General features: G+C 34.8%; 3 protein-coding genes and 1 pseudogene across 6 annotated transcripts; 3 read left to right on the top strand and 1 right to left on the bottom strand.

The window, feature by feature from the left end:
• Positions 1–714: 714 nt before the first annotated feature.
• LOC133293071 (probable caffeoyl-CoA O-methyltransferase At4g26220) lies at positions 715–2,625 on the top strand. 4 transcript variants are annotated; one of them, XM_061491591.1, is made up of 6 exons: positions 887–905; positions 943–1,007; positions 1,112–1,191; positions 1,304–1,448; positions 1,962–2,093; positions 2,200–2,625. In XM_061491591.1, exons 2-6 carry the CDS (start codon positions 963–965, stop codon positions 2,488–2,490), a joined length of 693 nt encoding a protein of 230 aa, XP_061347575.1. In that variant the 5' UTR covers positions 887–905; positions 943–962; the 3' UTR covers positions 2,491–2,625. The 4 variants fall into 4 exon arrangements, with proteins under 4 accessions (XP_061347573.1, XP_061347572.1, XP_061347575.1 ...); XM_061491590.1 differs by having other exon boundaries at positions 937–1,007; XM_061491589.1 differs by having other exon boundaries at positions 715–1,007; positions 2,212–2,625.
• A 5,065-nt stretch (positions 2,626–7,690) lies between these two features.
• LOC133293136 (probable caffeoyl-CoA O-methyltransferase At4g26220) lies at positions 7,691–8,430 on the top strand (annotated as a pseudogene).
• A 5,701-nt stretch (positions 8,431–14,131) lies between these two features.
• On the bottom strand, positions 14,132–15,440 carry LOC133293125 (small ribosomal subunit protein uS8my). Its single transcript, XM_061491662.1, has 3 exons — positions 15,269–15,440; positions 14,747–14,907; positions 14,132–14,559 (listed from the first exon to the last, which is right to left on the bottom strand). Exons 1-3 carry the CDS (start codon positions 15,396–15,398, stop codon positions 14,461–14,463), a joined length of 390 nt encoding a protein of 129 aa, XP_061347646.1. The 5' UTR covers positions 15,399–15,440; the 3' UTR covers positions 14,132–14,460.
• Positions 15,441–15,992: 552 nt separating this feature from the next.
• LOC133293102 (F-box/LRR-repeat protein At4g29420) lies at positions 15,993–18,072 on the top strand. Its single transcript, XM_061491633.1, has 2 exons — positions 15,993–16,497; positions 16,575–18,072. The coding sequence occupies exons 1-2, from the start codon at positions 16,044–16,046 to the stop codon at positions 17,468–17,470; spliced, it is 1,350 nt and encodes a 449-aa protein (XP_061347617.1). The 5' UTR covers positions 15,993–16,043; the 3' UTR covers positions 17,471–18,072.
• Positions 18,073–19,646: the final 1,574 nt, after the last annotated feature.

Here is a 19,646-nt window from a genome sequence, read left to right as displayed (position 1 = left end):
GTATTAATATTTGATGTTCTAGCAATTAATGGCTTAACGACAAGAGCTGTTGGGATTGGGAAACATGCAAATAATGGATGATCGTTGATAAAAGATTATCATATCGTCCTGTTCCTGTATTTAGAGGAAATATAAACCTAAATTCATGCCGTTTTTGAGTCTATGTATTAGAGATCTATTCTCTCCTCTCTCTCTCTCCCTTTATTCAATAATTAATTTGCTTGCACTCTTCTCTTTGTCAGTATGGTGAGAAATTAAGTGGGCTTCTCGAGGATCTCGATCCTGCCGTGTGCTGACAAAAACATTACAAGGCGTTAGGATTGGTAGCCCGACGAAGGATTTGAACAGGTGATATTAGTTGATATATTCAATTTTTACTTATATCTAAAAAAAATAAAAAAATGATACGATGACATGAATAATTATAATCATATAAAAATGAATTAATAATAGTGAAAAATAATAACAAATATTAAAATAAATAAAAGGAATGATTTATGTATATTTTTTTTAAAATTTTTACAAATTATATTATGTACTATCAAAAGCATATTATTAAACAAGATAATTTTGAAAGTATATAATTTATAAAAGTTTGTAAATAAAAAATTTATAAATATGAAATATTTTTCAATAAAAAATTATAAAATTATAACGGTTAATTTATCATTTAGTCACAAGAGGTGAATGAATAGAGGTTGCGGTGCGTTCAACCCAATGGCTGGTTGTACGAATGGGTGTTGAGAGTAGTTGCAACTTGTTGAGCATGCTATATTAAGGCATGTCATGTCTTTGTGCCTCATTCAATTGAAGCAAAAAGAAAACTCCTTTCTAGTCTCTTCTTTCCTCTTCGTTCAGGAGTTTACTCCTATCACTGCACCAGGAGAGGCATTGTAAGGCTAAGATTTTTTTACTTTTTTTTTTTTTTTGAGAGAGAAATGGAAAACTTACCAAAGCCTAAAATGACCGCAAATCCCGTTATACTGCAGAGTGAGAACTTGACCAAGGTTCGTTTAAACAATTTTTTTTATTTTTTTTCATTTTTCTTGTCTTCAATTTCATAAATTGTTTGATCCTATTTGTTTAATTTAACCCAACAATGTTGTGGCAGTATATACTGGAGACCACCGTTTACCCAAGAGAACCAGAGACTCTGAAAGAGATTAGGAATGCCACAGCAAGCCACCCTATGTAATTATTATTTTTAACACAGTTCTACCTTAACAAACATTGACATTAACACCAATATATATCTAACATTAGGAACTTTGTTTATATATGTAATATCATTTTCATTAATCAGGGGCTTCATGGGCACAGCACCTGATGCGGGTCAGCTAATGGCCTTGCTCTTGAAACTTATGAATGCTAAGAAGACAATTGAAGTGGGAGTTTTCACTGGATACTCTCTTCTCCTCACTGCACTTAACATTCCTGAAGATGGAAAGGTTTGCATATCCTTTCTGCTTATGAGTGTGGATTATTGCACAGACCCAATTTTTTGATTAAACTGTATATCTACCTGGGCGAAGCTCTGATACATGTAAAGAACCTTGGGATACACCACTCCAAAAGCTAGCTTGGCCTTATAAATTCCACATTAGTTGCTCATACAACCAATGTGGGACTATATATCTCAATATATATATATATATAGGATAGGATCAACTTATGTAAGAATAATAAATCTTACACCAAATCTTAACCGTTGATTTTCGTGCATCTAACGGTTGAGATTTATTGGGAATTAAAAATTAATTAATGAGTGAGACCTAATAAATCTTAACCGTTAGATGCAAAAAATCAATGGTTAAGATTTGGTGTAAGACTTATTATTCTTACACCGGTGTAAGATGATCCTGCCCCATATATATATATATATATATATATATATATATATATATATTGATACAATGTATATTTAATTTTATTAACTTGATTCAATTATCTGCCTGCTGTAGGTAATAGCCATAGATCCAGACAGAAAAGCTTATGAGATAGGACTGCCATTCATTAAAAAGGCAGGTGTTGAACACAAGATTGACTTCATGGAATCTCCAGCTTTACCAGTTCTTGATGAACTCTTACAAGATGTGAGCATGCATGATTGTTTGATATTCCTATCGATGTTATCTATTTGTTTGATATTTGGAGTGTAATACTAGCTAGCTAGTGATTCTATATTGTTTTTTGTTGCAGCCTTCAAATGAGGGAACTTTTGATTTTGCCTTTGTCGATGCTGATAAACATAATTATTGGAATTATCACGAGCGGCTTCTTAAACTGATTAAGATTGGTGGGTTAATTATCTACGATAACACCCTCTGGGGTGGAAGTGTTGCCAAGCCTGAAGAGGATGTTCCAGCACCCAAAAGAGGACCCAGGCAGGCTGCACTGTCTTTCAACAAAGAAATTGCAAACGATTCCCGCGTTGAAATTTCCCTTGCTTCAATCGGTGATGGGTTCACTATCTGCAGGCGTGCTCCCTGATCCTCATTTTCCTGTTTTGTATCATGCTTGAGAATAAAATTTAATTTTCGTTCTACTATGTAGGGACAATGTTGTGACTTTGATGTTGTGTGTGTAACGAAATGTATGTTTCATTGTAATTTCCAGTGAAATAAAGTGGAGCTGCTCTCGCATATGGTTGGCAGAGCAGAAATAAATTTGGTTTTAGTGCAGTGTTATTTAGTGGGACACAGGAATTTTGAAATAAAAGAAAGACAAGTAGCAGTGCAGTAGAGGAAGGGGCTTAGCATCATCACAGAGAATCAAATTAAAGACATAATTAATTCACATTAAGGAGTTTGTTATATGAGACAAAGCTGGGCTGAGGAACTAGAAACCTATCCTAGCCAAGAAATTAATACTGCGGTTGCCTCGGCAATATACATACAAAATGGTAACGCTTCATAATTATATAATTTGACATAATTTTTATTTTAATTACATTAATTATTATTTGAATTATATTTGACATTAAAAACATATTGTCTTTGACATGCGGAAAGCATGTTGTATCAAGTGAATTGCCTACCCATGTGTAGTGGCTAAGTTGGTAGCATGGGGACTGAGTGGTGGGAGAGGAACTCGGTTCGAATCCTACTAACACCATCTGGGGAGGGGCATAAGTACCGTAATCCTTGAACTCGCACCCAAACTCTGATTAGTCCCATAGGCGGCTCAAAGAGTCGAACCCCCATGAGGATACCGAGAATTCTGATTTGCCTCAAACAGATAATTAGGATCAGTTTAAAAAAAAAAAAAAGTGAATTGCCTCTAAACAGTCGAGTCCTACACACACAAGGTGAAAGCAATGATCCCAAATAATTGCAAGTCCCTCCATGAAGCCTACAGAGCTTCCCCTGCATATTCATATTCATTGCCCATTCTATGGCAGGCAGCATAGCCATTGAACTCAATGATCCATGGTCGTATTCAATATGCACCAACCAACGTGACATCATGATCAGGATGACCCACTCATTCTGGGCCAGCCATTAAATGTATTGAGCAGATGTGGATTCATACAATCCACATGATCCAACAACCACCAGCAAAATTTGGTAGATAATAAATGCTATTATATATATGCAAGAATAGAAGAAATTTACGGTTGAAAATGCACAGATGACACTAGTAGTAGAATGGTAAAATAGAAAATTTATGCATGTTTTACAAATTACAACCCATTAACATTAGTGTTTTATTAATCTCCTTTTACATAAGATAGTTATCTTATGTTGTAGAGAGAAAATAGGTAGGTCCCATCATTACAAGAAAAAAGAAATAGAAGAAAAAAGTGGGGTGCGAAAATCGAAGTGAGAGAAAATGAGATAAATTATCTTATGTAAAATGAGAGTAATATTTTCCTTTTAACATTAACCGGGAAAAGATAATTTTAGTGGCTCAACTCAAACGGTTGAAGTAAACAAGAACTTAAGCAGAAGTCACAGTAGATTCTTTCATAACGTGAACTGTCATACATCATAAATGTTTCCGTGGGAAGGAAACTCGAGCAGAGTAGATTCTTTCCATAAAATGTCATGCAAGTTTTTCATGATAATTTCTTATTTTACCAATAATCTGTTAACCTTTATCGTGACAAGAAATAAATACGAACCGAGCGGGTTTGCTGATGCAAACTGCTTTATCTTCTTCCATATTAATACTCCTCAATCCTTCCTTAGAAATCAAAACCAATTTTTTTTTTACATAGCTCAGATATGGTAATGATTATTTTCAGTGAAAGTAACCAAGAACTTGGCCACCTACATTCTTTTTAATGGCCTCTTCATATCCAAAACACCATCACAAAACAGCACAGTACTTGAAGAGACTAGGGGCATTAATTTGGATATTGAATTATGACTTGGGACATGATGGGAATTTGTGTCACTGTTGTTTCTATTGTTCATGGAATTTTTATCCCGAACATTAATTACATACGTTTTGCAGAAGGATGTGAATTCAGCTGACTCAGTTAGCGGGACTAGTAAAAATTAAGTGATATAACTTCTTGTAATTAGGGTTTTGAAATGTATAGTAGAGTTTAGATCAGTGCATGATAGATATTGTTTCCAATTTTTCTTTTTTTCTTTTTTAACTCAGGGAATAAAAGTTGTTAGAAATAATGTTTGATAAAACCAATTTATTTTTATGTTTCTTGAAACGAACTGGTATCTCAGTAACATAAATTGACAGAAATAAGAAATAATTATTGTCTTTTTTAGTTCTTTGACACACTATTTATCAAATACATATATTTTAGAATGTGTTATCAGAATTAAATACACACTATTTGTTAAATACACTATTAAAAACATATTCTCTCTTGATGGCAATAAAAATAACTTGTGTTATCAAGCACATTTTTTTTTGCCCAGAAAAAAGTTCCTAAACATAGATATTAGCATATAAATATAAATGCTTGGTTTGTTCACTGATGTATCATACATGGAGTGCACATGCTGTACATGATTCTTTTCTCATTACTGTTAGAGTCTGTTAGTTAGAGTTAGCTATTGGTTAGAGTTTGTTACATGTTGAGTCGTCATCTTCTAACTCTATAAATAGAGTTCTGAATCACACTTCATTCATAATAACAAAAGCTTCTTCTTCTCAAATGGATTCTCTCTTCTCTCTTATTTCTCACTCACAGATTCATTTCTATTAATAGAAATAAAAAAAAATTATTTCTCTTCAAGCAAGGCTATAGTACAAAATGGTTGTTATTCACACACCCTTAAGTGATTCATTATCTTTGTGTTGTGTGTGTTAACATTTTCAAGGTTTTGCCAGCCGAGAGGCTAAGTGTGTACTTGAAAATGTTCCTAACAACATTTTTTTTTCTTTTTTTAGTTGGGAAAAATATGGCTAAAAATAATATTTGATAAAATCCATTTATTTATTTGTTCTGGAGAATGAATCTGTATGCAAGAAACATAAGTTGACATAAATAAGATTTTTTTCTTTTTATTTTCTAACAAACTATTTATTAAATGAATACTCAGTCAAAAATATTATCAAGAATAAATACACACTATTTGTTAACATGAGATTTTGTGTTCGGATTGACCTGCATTTAAATTCGTGTCATACTTTTATCTAAATAAAAATAAAAATTCATGTTGTATATATATTAATAAAAAATAATATGAAAAAATTCGTATCGTGTTGGGATTAAATTGTAAACTGTAAAAATAAAAAGACACAGAGATTTATCGTGGTTCAGCCAAAAGGCCTACGTCCACACTGATGATATTTCTCCCCCTCTCAGTGATAATTTTGGAGGGGGGTTCCCTTCAATATAAATAATAAGTGATACAATAATTGGACCAAATTATTTTGCCCACAATCATAGAAATCACATGATTTGTTTCCCTTTTTATGAGCTATATTTGATACATGATTACAATCAATCAAATCCCCTAATTTATCTCCTCTGACATTTCTAACACTCCCCCTCCAACTTGAGGCAAAGATGTCAATCAAGCCCAACTTGGTAATGATGTTTTGAAAGAAGCTTTTAGGAAGAGCCTTTGTGAACATATCTGCAAGTTGATCTTCACTTCGAATATATGGTGTCTCAATTATCTTAGCTTGAACTTTTTCTCGAATAAAATGGCAATCCACTTCAATGTGTTTGGTTCTCTCGTGAAACACATGATTGGATGCGATATGAATAGCTGCTTGATTATCACAGTACAACTTAATAGGGAACTCCATTTTCTTCAAGGTGAGGTCGTACAGGAGATCTTTGAGCCAAATAAGCTCACTGGTGGCTAAGGCCATAGCACGATATTCAGCTTTTGCACTGGAACGAGCTACTACACTCTGTTTTTTACTTATCCAAGTAACAAGGTTACCTCCCACAAAGGTGCAGAAACCAGAGGTAGATCGTCTGTCATAAGGGCTACCAGCCCAATCAACATCAGCATACCCAATAATATCAGTGTGGCTATTCGTTTTCAACCATATACCTTTTCCTGGACATGACTTCAAGTAATTAAGTATCCGATATGCTAGATTCATGTGATCTTGTGTTGGTTTGTGTAGGAATTGACTAACGTAGCTCACCGGATAAGAGATATCTGGTCTGGTTATGGTGAGATATATTAGCTTGCCAATAAGTCTCTGAAATTGTCTTGGGTCAGATAGAGGAGTGGAGTCATTTTCAAACTTACCCTTATATTCCATAGGAGTATCAACCGGTTTGGATGCCAACTTACCGGTCTCCTTCAAGAGATCCAAAACATATTTTCTTTGTGAGATGAATAAGCCTTTATTAGATTCAGCAATTTCAATACCGAGAAAATACTTTAAACGCCCCAAGTCTTTAATATCAAATGTCATGTTGAGATGTTTCTTCAATTTATCTATCTCAGTCACATTATTCCCGGAAATAACTATATCATCTACATAAATAAGGACCACAATAGTATTTCCGCCTAGTGTTTGATAAACAAGGTATAATCTGACTTACTTTTGAAGAACCCAAATGCAGCGAGTGCCTTGCTCAACTTTCCATACCAGGCGCGAGGAGATTGCTTTAGGCCATATATTGCTCGCTTTAGTTTGCACACCTTACCAGGTTGAGTTTCAAGAAGGTGACCTGGAGGTAGATCCATACAGACCTCCTCTTCAAGTTCTCCCTGTAAGAAGGCATTTTTAACATCCATTTGGAAGAGTGGCCATCTGTGATTGACAGCAACTGACATAAGGACCCTCACAATGTTCATTTTTGCTACCGGTGCAAAGGTCTTTGTGTAATCTACACCATAAGTATGAGTGTACCTTTTAGCAACAAGCCGAGCTTTGTGTCGCTCAATGGACCCGTCACTTTGATATTTTATTTTATAAGTCCACTTACAACCAACAGTGTGTTTGCCTTTGGGAAGAGAAACTATTTCCCAAGTGTGATTTTTATCAAGAGCACCAAGTTCGTCATTCATAGCAGCTTGCCATTCTGGAATTAGTTTTGCTTCTTCAAAAGTGGCTGGTTCATGATGCTTGTCAATGGCAGTCAGGAAAGCCTTATGTCCATTAGAAACATGGTCAAGATAAACATAATCTTGAATAGGGTAAGCAACAGCCGTAGAGACATAGTCCTTCAATTTGGTTGATGGTCTGAAAGTTCTGGTGGACTTACGCACGGGCTGATCTTGCATTACTGGTGGATTAAAGGTGGATGTCTCAACTTCAGGCGAATCGAGAAGGGGTGATGCTACATCTGGTACAACATCTGCTAGTGGTACTTCATCTAATTCCACATTTTCTGGTGGGATGATGGAAAGGTTTGCATTTGCTTTCTTCCAATATATATATATATATTGGTACAATGTATATTTAATTTTATTAACTTGATTCAATTATCTGCCTGCTGTAGGTAATAGCCATAGATCTAGACAGAAAAGCTTATGAGATAGGATAGGACTGCCATTCATTAAAAAGGCTGGTGTAGAACACAAGATTGACTTCATGGAGTCTCAAGCTTTACCAGTTCTTGATGAACTATTACAAGATGTGAGCATGCATGATTCTTTGCTCTTCCTATCGATGTTATCTTTTTGTTTGATATTTGGAGTGTAATACTAGATAGCTAGTGATTCTATATTGTTTTTTGTTGCAGCCTTCAAATGAGGGAACTTTTGATTTTGCCTATGTGGATGCTGATAAACATAATTATTGGAATTATCACGAGCGGCTTCTTAAACTGATTAAGATTGGTGGCATAATTATCTACAATAACACCCTCTGGGGTGGAAGTGTTGCCAAGCCTGAAGAGGATGTTCCAGCACCAAAAAGAGTATCCAGGCAGGCTACACTGTCTTTCAACGAAGCTATTGCAAACGATTCTCGCGTTGAAATTTCCCTTGCTTCAATCGGTGATGGGTTCACTATCTGCAGGCGTGCTCACTGATCTTCATTTTCCTGTGTTGTATTACGGTTGAGAATTTAATTTTCCCAGACTATGTAGGGACAATGGTGTGACTTTGATGTTTTGTGTGTAATGAAATGTATGTTTCAATGTAATTTCCAGTGAATAAAGTGGAGCTGCTCTCGCATATGGTTGGCGGAGAAGAAATTAATTTGGTTGTAGTGCAATGTAATTTAAAGGTACAGCGAAAATTTGAAATAAAAGAAAGACAAGTAGCAGTGCAGTAGAGGAATGGGTTTAGCATCATCACACAAAATCAAATTAAAACCATAATAATTCACATTAAGGAGTTTGTTATGAGACAAAGCTGGGCTGGGGAACTAGAAACCTATCCTAGCCAAGAAATTAATACTGCGGTTGCCTTGGCAATATACATACAAAATGATAACGCTTTATGCGGAAAGCATGTTGTATCAAGTGAATTGCCTCTAAACAGTCGAGTCCTACACACACAAGGTGAAAGCAATAATACACAGCTTTCCCTGCATATTCATTGCCCAATCTATATGCAAGAATAGAAGAAATTTACGATTGAAAATGCACAGATGACACTAGTAGAATGGTAAAATAGAAAATTTATACATGTTTTACAAATTACAACCCATTAACACTTACCAGGAAAAGATAATTTTAGTGGCTCAACTTAAACTGTTTAAGTAAACAAGAACCTAAACTGAAGTCATAGTAGATTCTTCATAACGGGTAACTGCCATACATCATTGTTGGGAATGGAACGAGGGAGCCCAAAACCCTTTGCAAAGGGTACATCCACCAATGGGCCAAATGACAAACCATAATAAGTGGGCCGACACCACATTTTAACCCAAAACCTTAAGGCTATAGGTTTATGGGTCTTTTTGCACTTATATAGTCATCACTTAGTCTATGTCTAGTCGATGTGGTACTTCTTTATAACTCATACTTGAATACTTCCAACATCTTCCCCTCAAGTATGAGACCCAACATTATGCTCCCCCTTAAGGGCAACTTCTGCGGAAGTCTTTTTTCTTTAAGTATTGGAGTCACACTAGCCTTCTGCGGAGGCCTTGAAACATCACCATCTCTAAATACCCGGCCCAGCCAAACCTTTGGCTCTGATACCACTGTTGAGAATGGTACGGGGGAGCCCAAAACCCTTTGCAAAGGGTACATCCACCAATGGGCCAAATGACAAACCATAATAAATAGGCCGACACCACAATTTAACCCAAAACCTTAAGGCTATAGGTTTATGGGTCTTTTTGCACTTATATAGTCATCACTTAGTCTATGTCTAGTCGATGTGGTACTTCTTTATAACTCATACTTGAATACTTCCAACAATTCGTTCCCTCAAATCACAATTCCTCATTCCTTAGTATGTGAAGAATGTGTTGTTAGCAAACAACATCGTTCTGAATTTGCAAAAGGGAACTCATGGAGAGCAAAGGAAATTTTGCAATTGGTGCATTCAGACATTTGTGGTCCAATAAATCCAATTTCTAATGGAGGTAAAAAATATTTAATTACCTTCATTGATGATTTTTCTAGAAAAACGTGGGTCTATTTTTTACAGGAAAAGTCAGAAGCTTTCTCTACATTTAAAAATTTCAAAGCTCGTGTGGAGAATGAGACAGGAAGGATGATTCAGACACTTCGCACAGATCGTGGTGGTGAATATTGCTCAAAAGAATTTGAAGCTTTTGTGAAGAACATGGCATCCGAAAAGAGCTTACAACTGCGTATACACCACAACAAAATGGTGTATCAGAGAAATATCCATGGAGAAAAAGAGCGAATCAAATGGCAGGTGGCCATGAGAAGACTCAGAGGAAGCGCAATCAAATAGTTCCGTACATGGAACTGCCGCGACTTTAATAATACGTGGAAGGATTTTCTAATGGCCTTCATAACAAAATACTTGCCTGGACGTTTTGATCTGATTAATGAAGAAGATGAAATCTTCAATGATGATGATGAAGATGAGGAGAATGATGTGGATGAAGAAGAGACCGAGATGGCGGAATCCGAGGTTGCCAACGGCAACGTATCCGCGGAGAAGATCGACGCGTTGGAGCGTGAGAGAGATGAATCAGAGAAAAAGACGATGACTGCGGCTATGGGAGCCGTGATCGAAGACGCTGAGAGCGGCGAGTCAATTCAGAAGACGGATAGAGAAGATAAGGAAGACGACAATGAAGGAGCCGAGAACGGCGAAAAAATAGAAGGTGCATAAATGTTTCCGTGGCAAGGCAACTTGAGTATAATAGATTCTTTCCATAAAAAGTCATGCGAGTTTTTCTTCATAGTTTCTTATTTTACCAATAATTGTTAACCTTTATTGTGACAAGAAATAAGGACGAACCGAGCGAGGGTGCTGGTGCAGACTCCTTTATCTTCTTCCATATTAATACTCCTCAATCCTTAGCAATCAAAACCACAAAATTTTTACATAGCACAGATATTTCTTATTCTACCATAAATTGGATGGCAAATATGTCTGCGCATGTCTATTTCAACATGTAGAGTTAGTTACAAGAGCAAAAAAAATTGTTCTTCAAATTTTTAGATATTACAAATCTAAGGACGGAGTGAAATTTTATTTTTCTTAGGGAAAATTAAAAAATCTTTGTTTTTGTGTATTAGTCGTTAAAATTGAGCAAGGTTCGAAAATTCATTATGCGCGAAGAAATATAGAGAATAAACCCCACATGCCACAGCCCCCAACACACTTATCCTTAGATTGATCACATAAATTTTATTATACCAATTTGATCAATAAAAAATATATAAAGTTTAATAAGGAACTTAAATTCTAATATTCACAAGAAATTAACTTAATTATGTATAGGAAAAAAAATTATAACTCTAAAAATTTCACAAAAACAGAATAATAAATTGAACAATTTTTTTTTCCAGTTTGGCTTAAGGGAAAAAAACCTCGCTCTTATGCATTCCTTGATGCAATGGAGAATTCAAAGTCACGTAATTCTTTATAAAATACCTAATTTTGGTTACATTGGAATATAATTTATTTATTTTTCAAAAAAACATAAAATCTAAAGACAAATTGCAATCTCTTTAATTAAACAACCTAAGACTAAAAAATAATTCTTTTTTTTTTACTTAAAATGTATGTATATTTTTTGAATACTTTTTTTACTTAAAAAACACACAATGCAAAGTATACCTACATCTCATTTTATTAAATAAAACAACACAAATGACATATACATGTTCTTCTAACAAAAATTCAAAATAAATTGAATTGACTTTTATTAATGAGGTTTGATTTTCTCATGTTGCATGAGAATTGAATTCTCATGTTGTGACTCAACTAACGGTGAATACAAAATTTATTAAAAAGAGAAAAGGAAAAGAAAAACTTTGCACACAAATCGAAGGATCACAATATGAAAATTGAATTCTAATGCAACAAGAGAAAATGTTTTTCCTTTATTAATATCGCAAAGCAAGTTCGTCAAAAAAAAAAACACAAATACATGTTTGGCCTATAAAGTATTAAAAATGATAGCTATCAATTTGCCATTAGCCTTTTGCAAAGTTAAACAGAAAATATTGCTAGAAAGTCATTTTTATTCATAATTCAGATTTTTTTATAAGTTTTATTAGTGTTATGTAACATAATGTAAGTGTTGTTTCCAACTCTCACATCAAAAGGGAGAGAGAAAGTGGAATGATGAAAGAAAAAGAAAAACATATGGACCCCACCTCTTTAATGTGTGTGTAGGAAAGTGAAGTTATATTATGTTAAATGATAAACATAAAACCCTTTTTTTATATACATACACGAGAGTTTTCTTTTTTAAAAAAAAATTAAATTAAAATAAATTCTAGCGTAGTTTACGAAACAAATTACCTTAAATCCATATTCTAAAACAAAAATCTAATTCTTTCATTCAAAAGGACCCACCTCCACTTAATTATAATGAACAAAACAGTTTCAAGAACCAAAAAAAAAAAAAAAATCAGAACACAATCCAACAAACCCTAAATTTTGATATTATTTTCCTTCATGATGGTTCGTGAAAAGAAAAAAATAATAATATTAAAGCCTTTAAGATCCCTGCAGATTCCATTCATTGAGAAGTTTGCAACTCCATGCTTTAATCTTAGAAGTCCATGCTTCTAACAACTTCAAAATTGATTGGAATATTAAAACTTAAAAAAATCAACACACTGTCCAGCATATCTAAAAAACAAGTAGAAAGTTTTTCTCACTGAATTCTAGACATTAGCAAAATAAAGCCAAAGAAAAGCTAACTAAAAGTTGAGATAGATACTTTTACAAGACCCCAAAAGGAGTGCAGGAGTGATATTTTGCACATGAATTCAAAAGAGAAAAAACATCACATGTTCTGCGGTAATGAGTATTTGGACCAACGAATCAATTAACTAGAACATTCAAAAACAATATATAATATCCAGCATCACAAGACAAACAAATCTGCCCATTGTAAATGTTATAAGATTTGGCACCAATTCAAAGTGTATTATCAATTTATCATGATGAAATCAAGCCAAAAGTCAGAGAACCATCATATGTAATAACACTTATCCAAAGCATCCAAACATCCCACCAGTTGGATAACACAAATAGCAACATATGCAGTAAATCATAAAGTAATCTATTATTTAAGTTTTTTTATCAAACAGGTGCTGTGCAAAGTATCGAAAAATGGATATTGCAAATACTAAATCATTAAAAATTCTGTTTTACAAACTATCAGAAGATCAACAATGCACTCCAGTCTTCTTTTCCATTCATTAATCACAATGAAGATGAAACATGTGAGAAAGAACGAGAATCAAAGAAACTATTACTCACAAGTTGTTTCTCAATATGAAATGAGGTACTAAGAATATTTTTTAGACAGGATAAACTCTTGAATCTCAGCAACATATTACCTGAACTCACTTATTCTCTCTTTCCCAGTGACAGTGTTTTTCTTCCTCTCTCCATCTCCCTCCATTCTCAGCTTGCTCTCTCTTTTATAATGGTTGTAGACCCACCGAAATTCCAGATAAAAATATGAATATACTCTTCATTGAAAAAAAAAATTTGGAGACAACCCTTGCAACTGCCACATGTATGCTCTCAGTGGCCATTTTTCCACCACAATCTCTTCTTTGTGTAGCCCTCAATGCTTTCCTTCTCTAAATAAATCCAGCAATTGCAAATCGAGACAAAGAGGGGCACGTGGGATGATTGAAAAAGAAAACAATCATTGATGGGGTATGTGGAGTTTGAGAGCAATTTATCCGGAGGAAAAAAAACTTTTAGTGAATGTTCTTTTAAAGCATATTTTCTTTTCTTTTCTTTTATTTTTTTAAAAAAAACCTTCATCAATTTTTATTGGGATAGAAAATTGTTCCTACCTATTTTCATGTCTACTCTACCTACTCTTCTTTAATATAATTAGATCATAATCTTAAGAGGAGAGAGAAAGAGTGAAGGTTAATTAAGATTCTGATCTAACATTGTTGGAGAAGAATATGTAGAGTAGGCATAAAAATAGGTAGGCATCATATCCTATCCCAATTTCTTAAATATTTTTAACATTTTATAAATAATATTTAAATTTAAGAAATTAAGTAAGAAAATGAAAAAAAAAAAAAGGGTGCTCACAATAAATATCCACTTTGACAGGGTTGGAGACAAAATGTCAACAATAACTATCCTCTAGAAGGAAGCATTCTTAAATTAACTAAGGACTACGTAAGTGCAACTCTGAAATTGAAGAAAATTACAAACTAAGGTGATGTAACATCCATTCATGATTTCATGTCTAGTCTATTATTTAACAAAAACAGTACTAATTTCAACAAAGCATGAAATCCAATCCATCCCGCTCATCACGCATGAACTGCGGTAAAATTCATACATGACAAAGCAATAATTGAAAGCAAAACCCCCTTTGCCGAACAAAACATTCTGTCATCGCATTCATTCAATGTTTATCAGGAAATATAGCTGAACACAACAATATCTGGCCAAATTAACATGGTGATGATTATTTTCAGTGAAAGTAACCAAGAACCTGGCCACCTACATTCTTTTTAATGGCCTCTTCATGATCCAAAACACCATCAGGAGTAGTAATCACAACATAACCCCACTGCAAAGAGAGAAAGAGAACTGTATGATTAACCTTTTCCATTTCTTTCTTTTTTCCTTTTGATTTTTTGAAACTCAAAAAGTATAACAACTAGCATCTCTGATACAACAACATTCTCCACATTCAAAAGCAACTAGCAAAACCGATATAACTTAATATGAACCGGAAACACTAAGCATTAAACAACCTGATGTGTAGGAAGAGTGCGCAATCTGTAGGCTTCAATATCCATTGCCTTGAGGTCTTGTCGGTATGTAAGGGCCTTGCAATCGTTAATCCTACCTTGTAGTTGTACTGTTATCCTCCCCACTCTATGCGGATCATAGACTTGAAAGTCCTTGATATAGCCTATCATATGTCACACCGAATTAGCAAACACTTATCGTAAGAGACATTTCGCATACAGAAATTAAATATATTATGTGATACAAAAATTTCAGAGTGGAAAACGCAATTTTTGCCATTGGGACTACACAATCACAAAACGGCACATTACTTGAAGAGACTACGGGGGGAAAATAAAATTAAATAAAATAAAATAATCACCCCCAATAAAAATTAAAAAAGGGGATTGATTGATTTCATTGTTGTCCTCTTATGGCAGTTAAAGGGTTTCCAAATTCCAGGAAAAAGAATAAAAATTTAACAGAGAGGGTAAACGAAATACTTGAAAGGAAGAGAAAATCAAAGTGTAGGAGTAATAGAGTACCACGGTGTTTCATGATGTTGAGAAAGGAAGAGATGACAGTGGAGATGGGGTTGAGCTCCACCGTAGATTTCCCTCTCCTCTCTGCATTCACCATAGTCCTCAACGCATCATTCAGTATCCTCCTCCCCATCCCACTCAAAACCCTCTCTTTCTCTATCTGTATCAAACCAACACTGTAGCAGCCAAGGGTTTTTACTTTTTTGCAAATACCTGTTTTTGATTATAAAGGGCATATTCGTCATTTCAATGATGGAAAGTGAAGACACGCGCCTCCTTTCAAGTCAGAGAGCTAAAATTCTGTAAATGAGTTGGGTTAGGTTAGGGTTTGGCTTAAATAGATTAAGTCTGTGTAACAAATATTAGGTATTGTGTAGGCTCTAAATTACAAATATGACGTAACTTATATTCAAAAAATAAAAGTCTTGGCCTAAGCCTGTTAGCCTATTTAAGTTTATTAAACATTCAACAATTAAATGAATAACTAAAATAATATTATTTTATTATTCAAAATTATTAAATAATAATTTTATTTATTATATTTAAATAAATAATATGATATAGGTTAATTATAACCTATTTTCTAAAATAAATTTTTTTAAAAGTTTAACCATATTCTATTTTAGTGCGAGTCACATTATATACGCTAGGCCGTATTACGCCTCTAGTAACCACACACGCAAACTCTCTCTCTCTCTCTCACGCACACACACACTCCGTGGTTTTGTTTTGGTGGTGCAATTGATTTTCAATTCCGTTTGTTAATGAATGAAAGTCGATGGAGGAGCTGCCCCCTTCGCTGGTGATCGAAATTCTGAGTCGACTAACGGACACGACCGATCTGGCACGTTGCAGGGTCGTGTCCAAGACCTTAAACGCCTCCTCCTATGATGTCCGGTCGGTGACACTCGTGTGTTCCATGTCTCGTTACCTCAAGTCTCGCTCTCCGGAGACCAAGCACCTCGTCACCCCCTTCAAGATCGTGTTCAAGGAACTCGTCCGCCGCACAACGCACCTCGACTCCGTCTCTATCGGCGTCGACCGCTCTCTCGGCGGCATCTCCTTCGACGACGTTGAGGACGAGTCCGATGATCTCTATCTCACAGATTTCAACTTCGTCAAAGACTGGCTTCCTTCAATTTCCCATGGTTTGAAATCCTTATCCGTTTCCGATTTCTGGGTTCAATCTTGTTGGCGGCGATCCGAAGCCTTGTCCTTGATCTCTTCCACCTGTGAGCTTCTCGATTTCTCAACTTTCATTTTTTCTTTTCTTTTTAATTCTCTAATTGTTTGTGCTTTTATGATGCAGGCCATGTTCTTGCGAAATTAGTGGTGAGGAATGCTTGGTTATCGGTGGATGGTTTGAATTCAATGCCAACGCTCACCAATTTGACCCTTGAGTTTGTAAGGTTGGATGATGAGGACCTGAGCAAGATCAATACTTGTTTCCCTAATCTGACACAACTCAATCTTATTGGAGTTGGAGGACTTAAAGAGCCTAAGATTAATCTTTTACGCCTCACAACTTGTCAATGGTCAGTCTCAAATGCTCCTCTTTCTTTGATCATATGTGCACCTTGCCTTGTTGATTTCCATCTCAAATGCATCAAGCCTAGATTGATTGTCCTTGAAGCCCCATCCTTGTCTACTTTCAATCTCTCTCTTGAGAATACAGATGAACTCAAATTGATAAATTGTAGTAATATACAATGCCTTCAGCTTAATGTAGAGTCCCCCTCTCTTGCTTTGCTGTTAAGCATGTTTCGCCATTGCAACACGGTCAAGAGGCTTACATTTGATTCGGTCAGAAGAGGACAAGTTGAAGTAACTGAGTTTGGCCTTCATACATTGTTGGATTCTTTCCCAAATATAAACTATCTTAATTTAGGTCCTGGTGCTTGGTATGTAATGGAGAATTCTTTCTGCCGGGGAGGTTTGGAAGATGGGATTGGGATGAAGACACTAAAAGAATTTGTTGCGCATCTTGTGGTCCTCGAAATTGAGTTTACTCTAGCGTTTATTTCATCCGTTTTGGATAATTGCCCGAAATTGTCAGATGTTTCTCTGCTTATCCACCGTGATGTTGATTCTTATGTTGCTGGCAACCTCATCTCAGCATGCAGAAGCAAATTCCAAAGAGTTAGATGGAGATGGGGAATATGGAAAGAAGGAATCAAGGATACTTGGGTCTCTGATGCTATCTAGTTTAGCCACTGCTTTGTCTAAGAAAAGGGAGAGTCATCTTTGATTTGCTGTATTGTAGGTCTACCCTATTTAGAAATAGACATATGGTGTTAGGACAGATTTTAAATAAATTTTACATGAGGAGCTCGAAGAAGTAAGAATAAGCATCGGATATTTAGCAACTCAATTTCTTTCCAAACTGTATTGGCAAGCTAGTGGGAGTTGGAAGAAAATACATGAGGGATCAGAAAGAGGAGAATGAACTATGATGTTATCAGTATCAAGAAAAGTTTTTCCGAACTGTATTGGCAAAGTAGATGAAGTTAGAAGAAGCCAGATGATTCATCAGAAGTGGCATTCTTGCGTGGATTGGTCATTGGTGTATTATGAACTATGAATCAGCATTGCAAAATATCATGATAATGGTAAACTGTCTGGAAGACCCCCACCTTGTGGATAGATCTTTTATTTTTATTTTTATTTTTTTCATCACGTTTCTTTGTATAAATCTTTGTCCTGCTCACTTTTTTTGAACATATGTATATTATCGGATTATTCATCCTTATCGTTCATTCACATGTATATTTGGTAATGTATTAGAATAAAATTCTGTATTTTATGAATCAGGCATTTTTTCTTTAATTTCAATTCGTTGTCTTCTGTCATGCTTAACTTCTGCTCAGAGGTCATGTAACTGCACTGTCTGTAATGTCAGCTTCAAAATTTGGTTACACATATTGTTCAATTTTTGTCAGTATGGCATTATCATTTCTCAGATGCCATGTGAAATCCAGCCGAGATTGGACTTACGGACAAGGTTTGAGAGGTTTTTTTTAGCATATTTTCTCGATAGACAGAGCCTCTAATTACACATCTTGCAATCCATCCGTGACCATATACCGGTGGATACATTGATAAACATCACTTAATAGAAGCTGAGTCACGTTGCCTTTACTTTTCTTTGTTATTTATAGAAGCTGAGTCATGTTGTCTTAAGTATGTGATTATGTTTAACTTGTAATTTCTTGCAACTCTAGCATATCAATGGACGCTTAAAGCAAGAAGGAGCAACTTTTTTATTCAAGTGGACCAAGTACTGTTGGAAACGATGCTATAAGGATTTGCAATGTAGCATTTTTAGTTGAGTTGGTTAAATTTGCCAAACTATATCTTTTTTCCTTCCTCCAAGTGATTCGGTTTGGTTTACTCTGTATAGTAAATTGGTCATCATTTATTCGATATCCCACTGTAAAATAAAGTGTTAAATGGACTCGCACTCTGTCTTCTTTGTGATTGATTCCAGGCACATTCTCATTCTATTGTTAACAATGAGTATCAGGTCCAAACCCTATTGACTTGGATCCTATAATGGTGCAGATTAATCATTCATCTTTGGCCTCGGTTTATCCAGCTTTCGGTGTGTATTTTATTCCAATTCCAAATGGTAATGCTGGACCTACTTATAAAGCACTGTTTGATGTTGGAACCTAAAGTTAATTAAATTAACATGGGATAAATTGTGTCAGAACATCACATTAGCAGGTTTCCTTGACTTAAAACATCACGATTGATAATTTATGGAAACGCAGCTAACAATAATTTTTGTAAAATATTTTCATCTTGAAACCATGGCTTAGCTATGTGGTTGATAGAACTATGAGGGAGCAAATTGGTTCTGGGTAATATAGGATTATTTGCAGATTTCATGAACTTTATAAATTATGTGTATGAACAATAACTGCCTATGAATGATAGAAATTAAAAGAAACAAGGATAAGAATATTGTTCAATCACAATCAGTTTGTCTACTATCCCCATCAAGATACTTAAAATCAAGTTTTTACCTCAAAATGGAAGGAATAAAAAATCGTAAAATATAAAATTATAATAAAATAAAAGCATATGAAAAAAAAATTATAAAAATATAAAAACTCAATTTTAAAAGGAGTTTTTAACTATCATGACTTATTGTTAGTTCTCAAGTAACTAACTACTTGAGTTTTTTTTTATCAATTTTCTATGATGCTTTTGCTTATAAAGACACCACAAAGAACATTCCTCTACTTATATCCCCAAAGTAAAGAAACACTTTAGTTGTTAACTTGTTATTCATAGAGAATACTACAAGAAGCCTCCCTCAATTTCTATGTGAAGAGGAGAATCCTAAATGCCATCTCACACTCTCTTCCTTTATCTG

The sequence above is a fragment of the Gastrolobium bilobum genome, unplaced genomic scaffold, assembly GCF_033153095.1.
Source record: "Gastrolobium bilobum isolate Gb01-03AN ecotype WA unplaced genomic scaffold, APGP_CSIRO_Gbil_v1 utg16185, whole genome shotgun sequence".
NCBI lineage: Eukaryota > Viridiplantae > Streptophyta > Magnoliopsida > Fabales > Fabaceae > Gastrolobium > Gastrolobium bilobum.
This window is presented reverse-complemented; position numbering and strand designations above follow the sequence as displayed.

Excerpts from the sequence above, each read along its gene's own strand:
- LOC133293071 (XM_061491588.1), top strand. The coding sequence starts at position 939 with ATGGAAAACTTACCAAAGCCTAAAATGACCGCAAATCCCGTTATACTG. Across the intron at positions 1,008-1,111 it reads AGAGTGAGAACTTGACCAAG|TATATACTGGAGACCACCGT; the intron begins GTTCGTTTAAAC and ends ATGTTGTGGCAG. Across the intron at positions 2,094-2,199 it reads TTGATGAACTCTTACAAGAT|CCTTCAAATGAGGGAACTTT; the intron begins GTGAGCATGCAT and ends TTTTTGTTGCAG.
- LOC133293125 (XM_061491662.1), bottom strand. The coding sequence starts at position 15,398 with ATGGGGAGGAGGATACTGAATGATGCGTTGAGGACTATGGTGAATGCA. Across the intron at positions 14,908-15,268 it reads CAACATCATGAAACACCGTG|GCTATATCAAGGACTTTCAA; the intron begins GTACTCTATTAC and ends GACATATGATAG. Across the intron at positions 14,560-14,746 it reads GCACTCTTCCTACACATCAG|TGGGGTTATGTTGTGATTAC; the intron begins GTTGTTTAATGC and ends CTCTCTTTGCAG.
- LOC133293102 (XM_061491633.1), top strand. The coding sequence starts at position 16,044 with ATGGAGGAGCTGCCCCCTTCGCTGGTGATCGAAATTCTGAGTCGACTA. Across the intron at positions 16,498-16,574 it reads GTCCTTGATCTCTTCCACCT|GCCATGTTCTTGCGAAATTA; the intron begins GTGAGCTTCTCG and ends TTTATGATGCAG.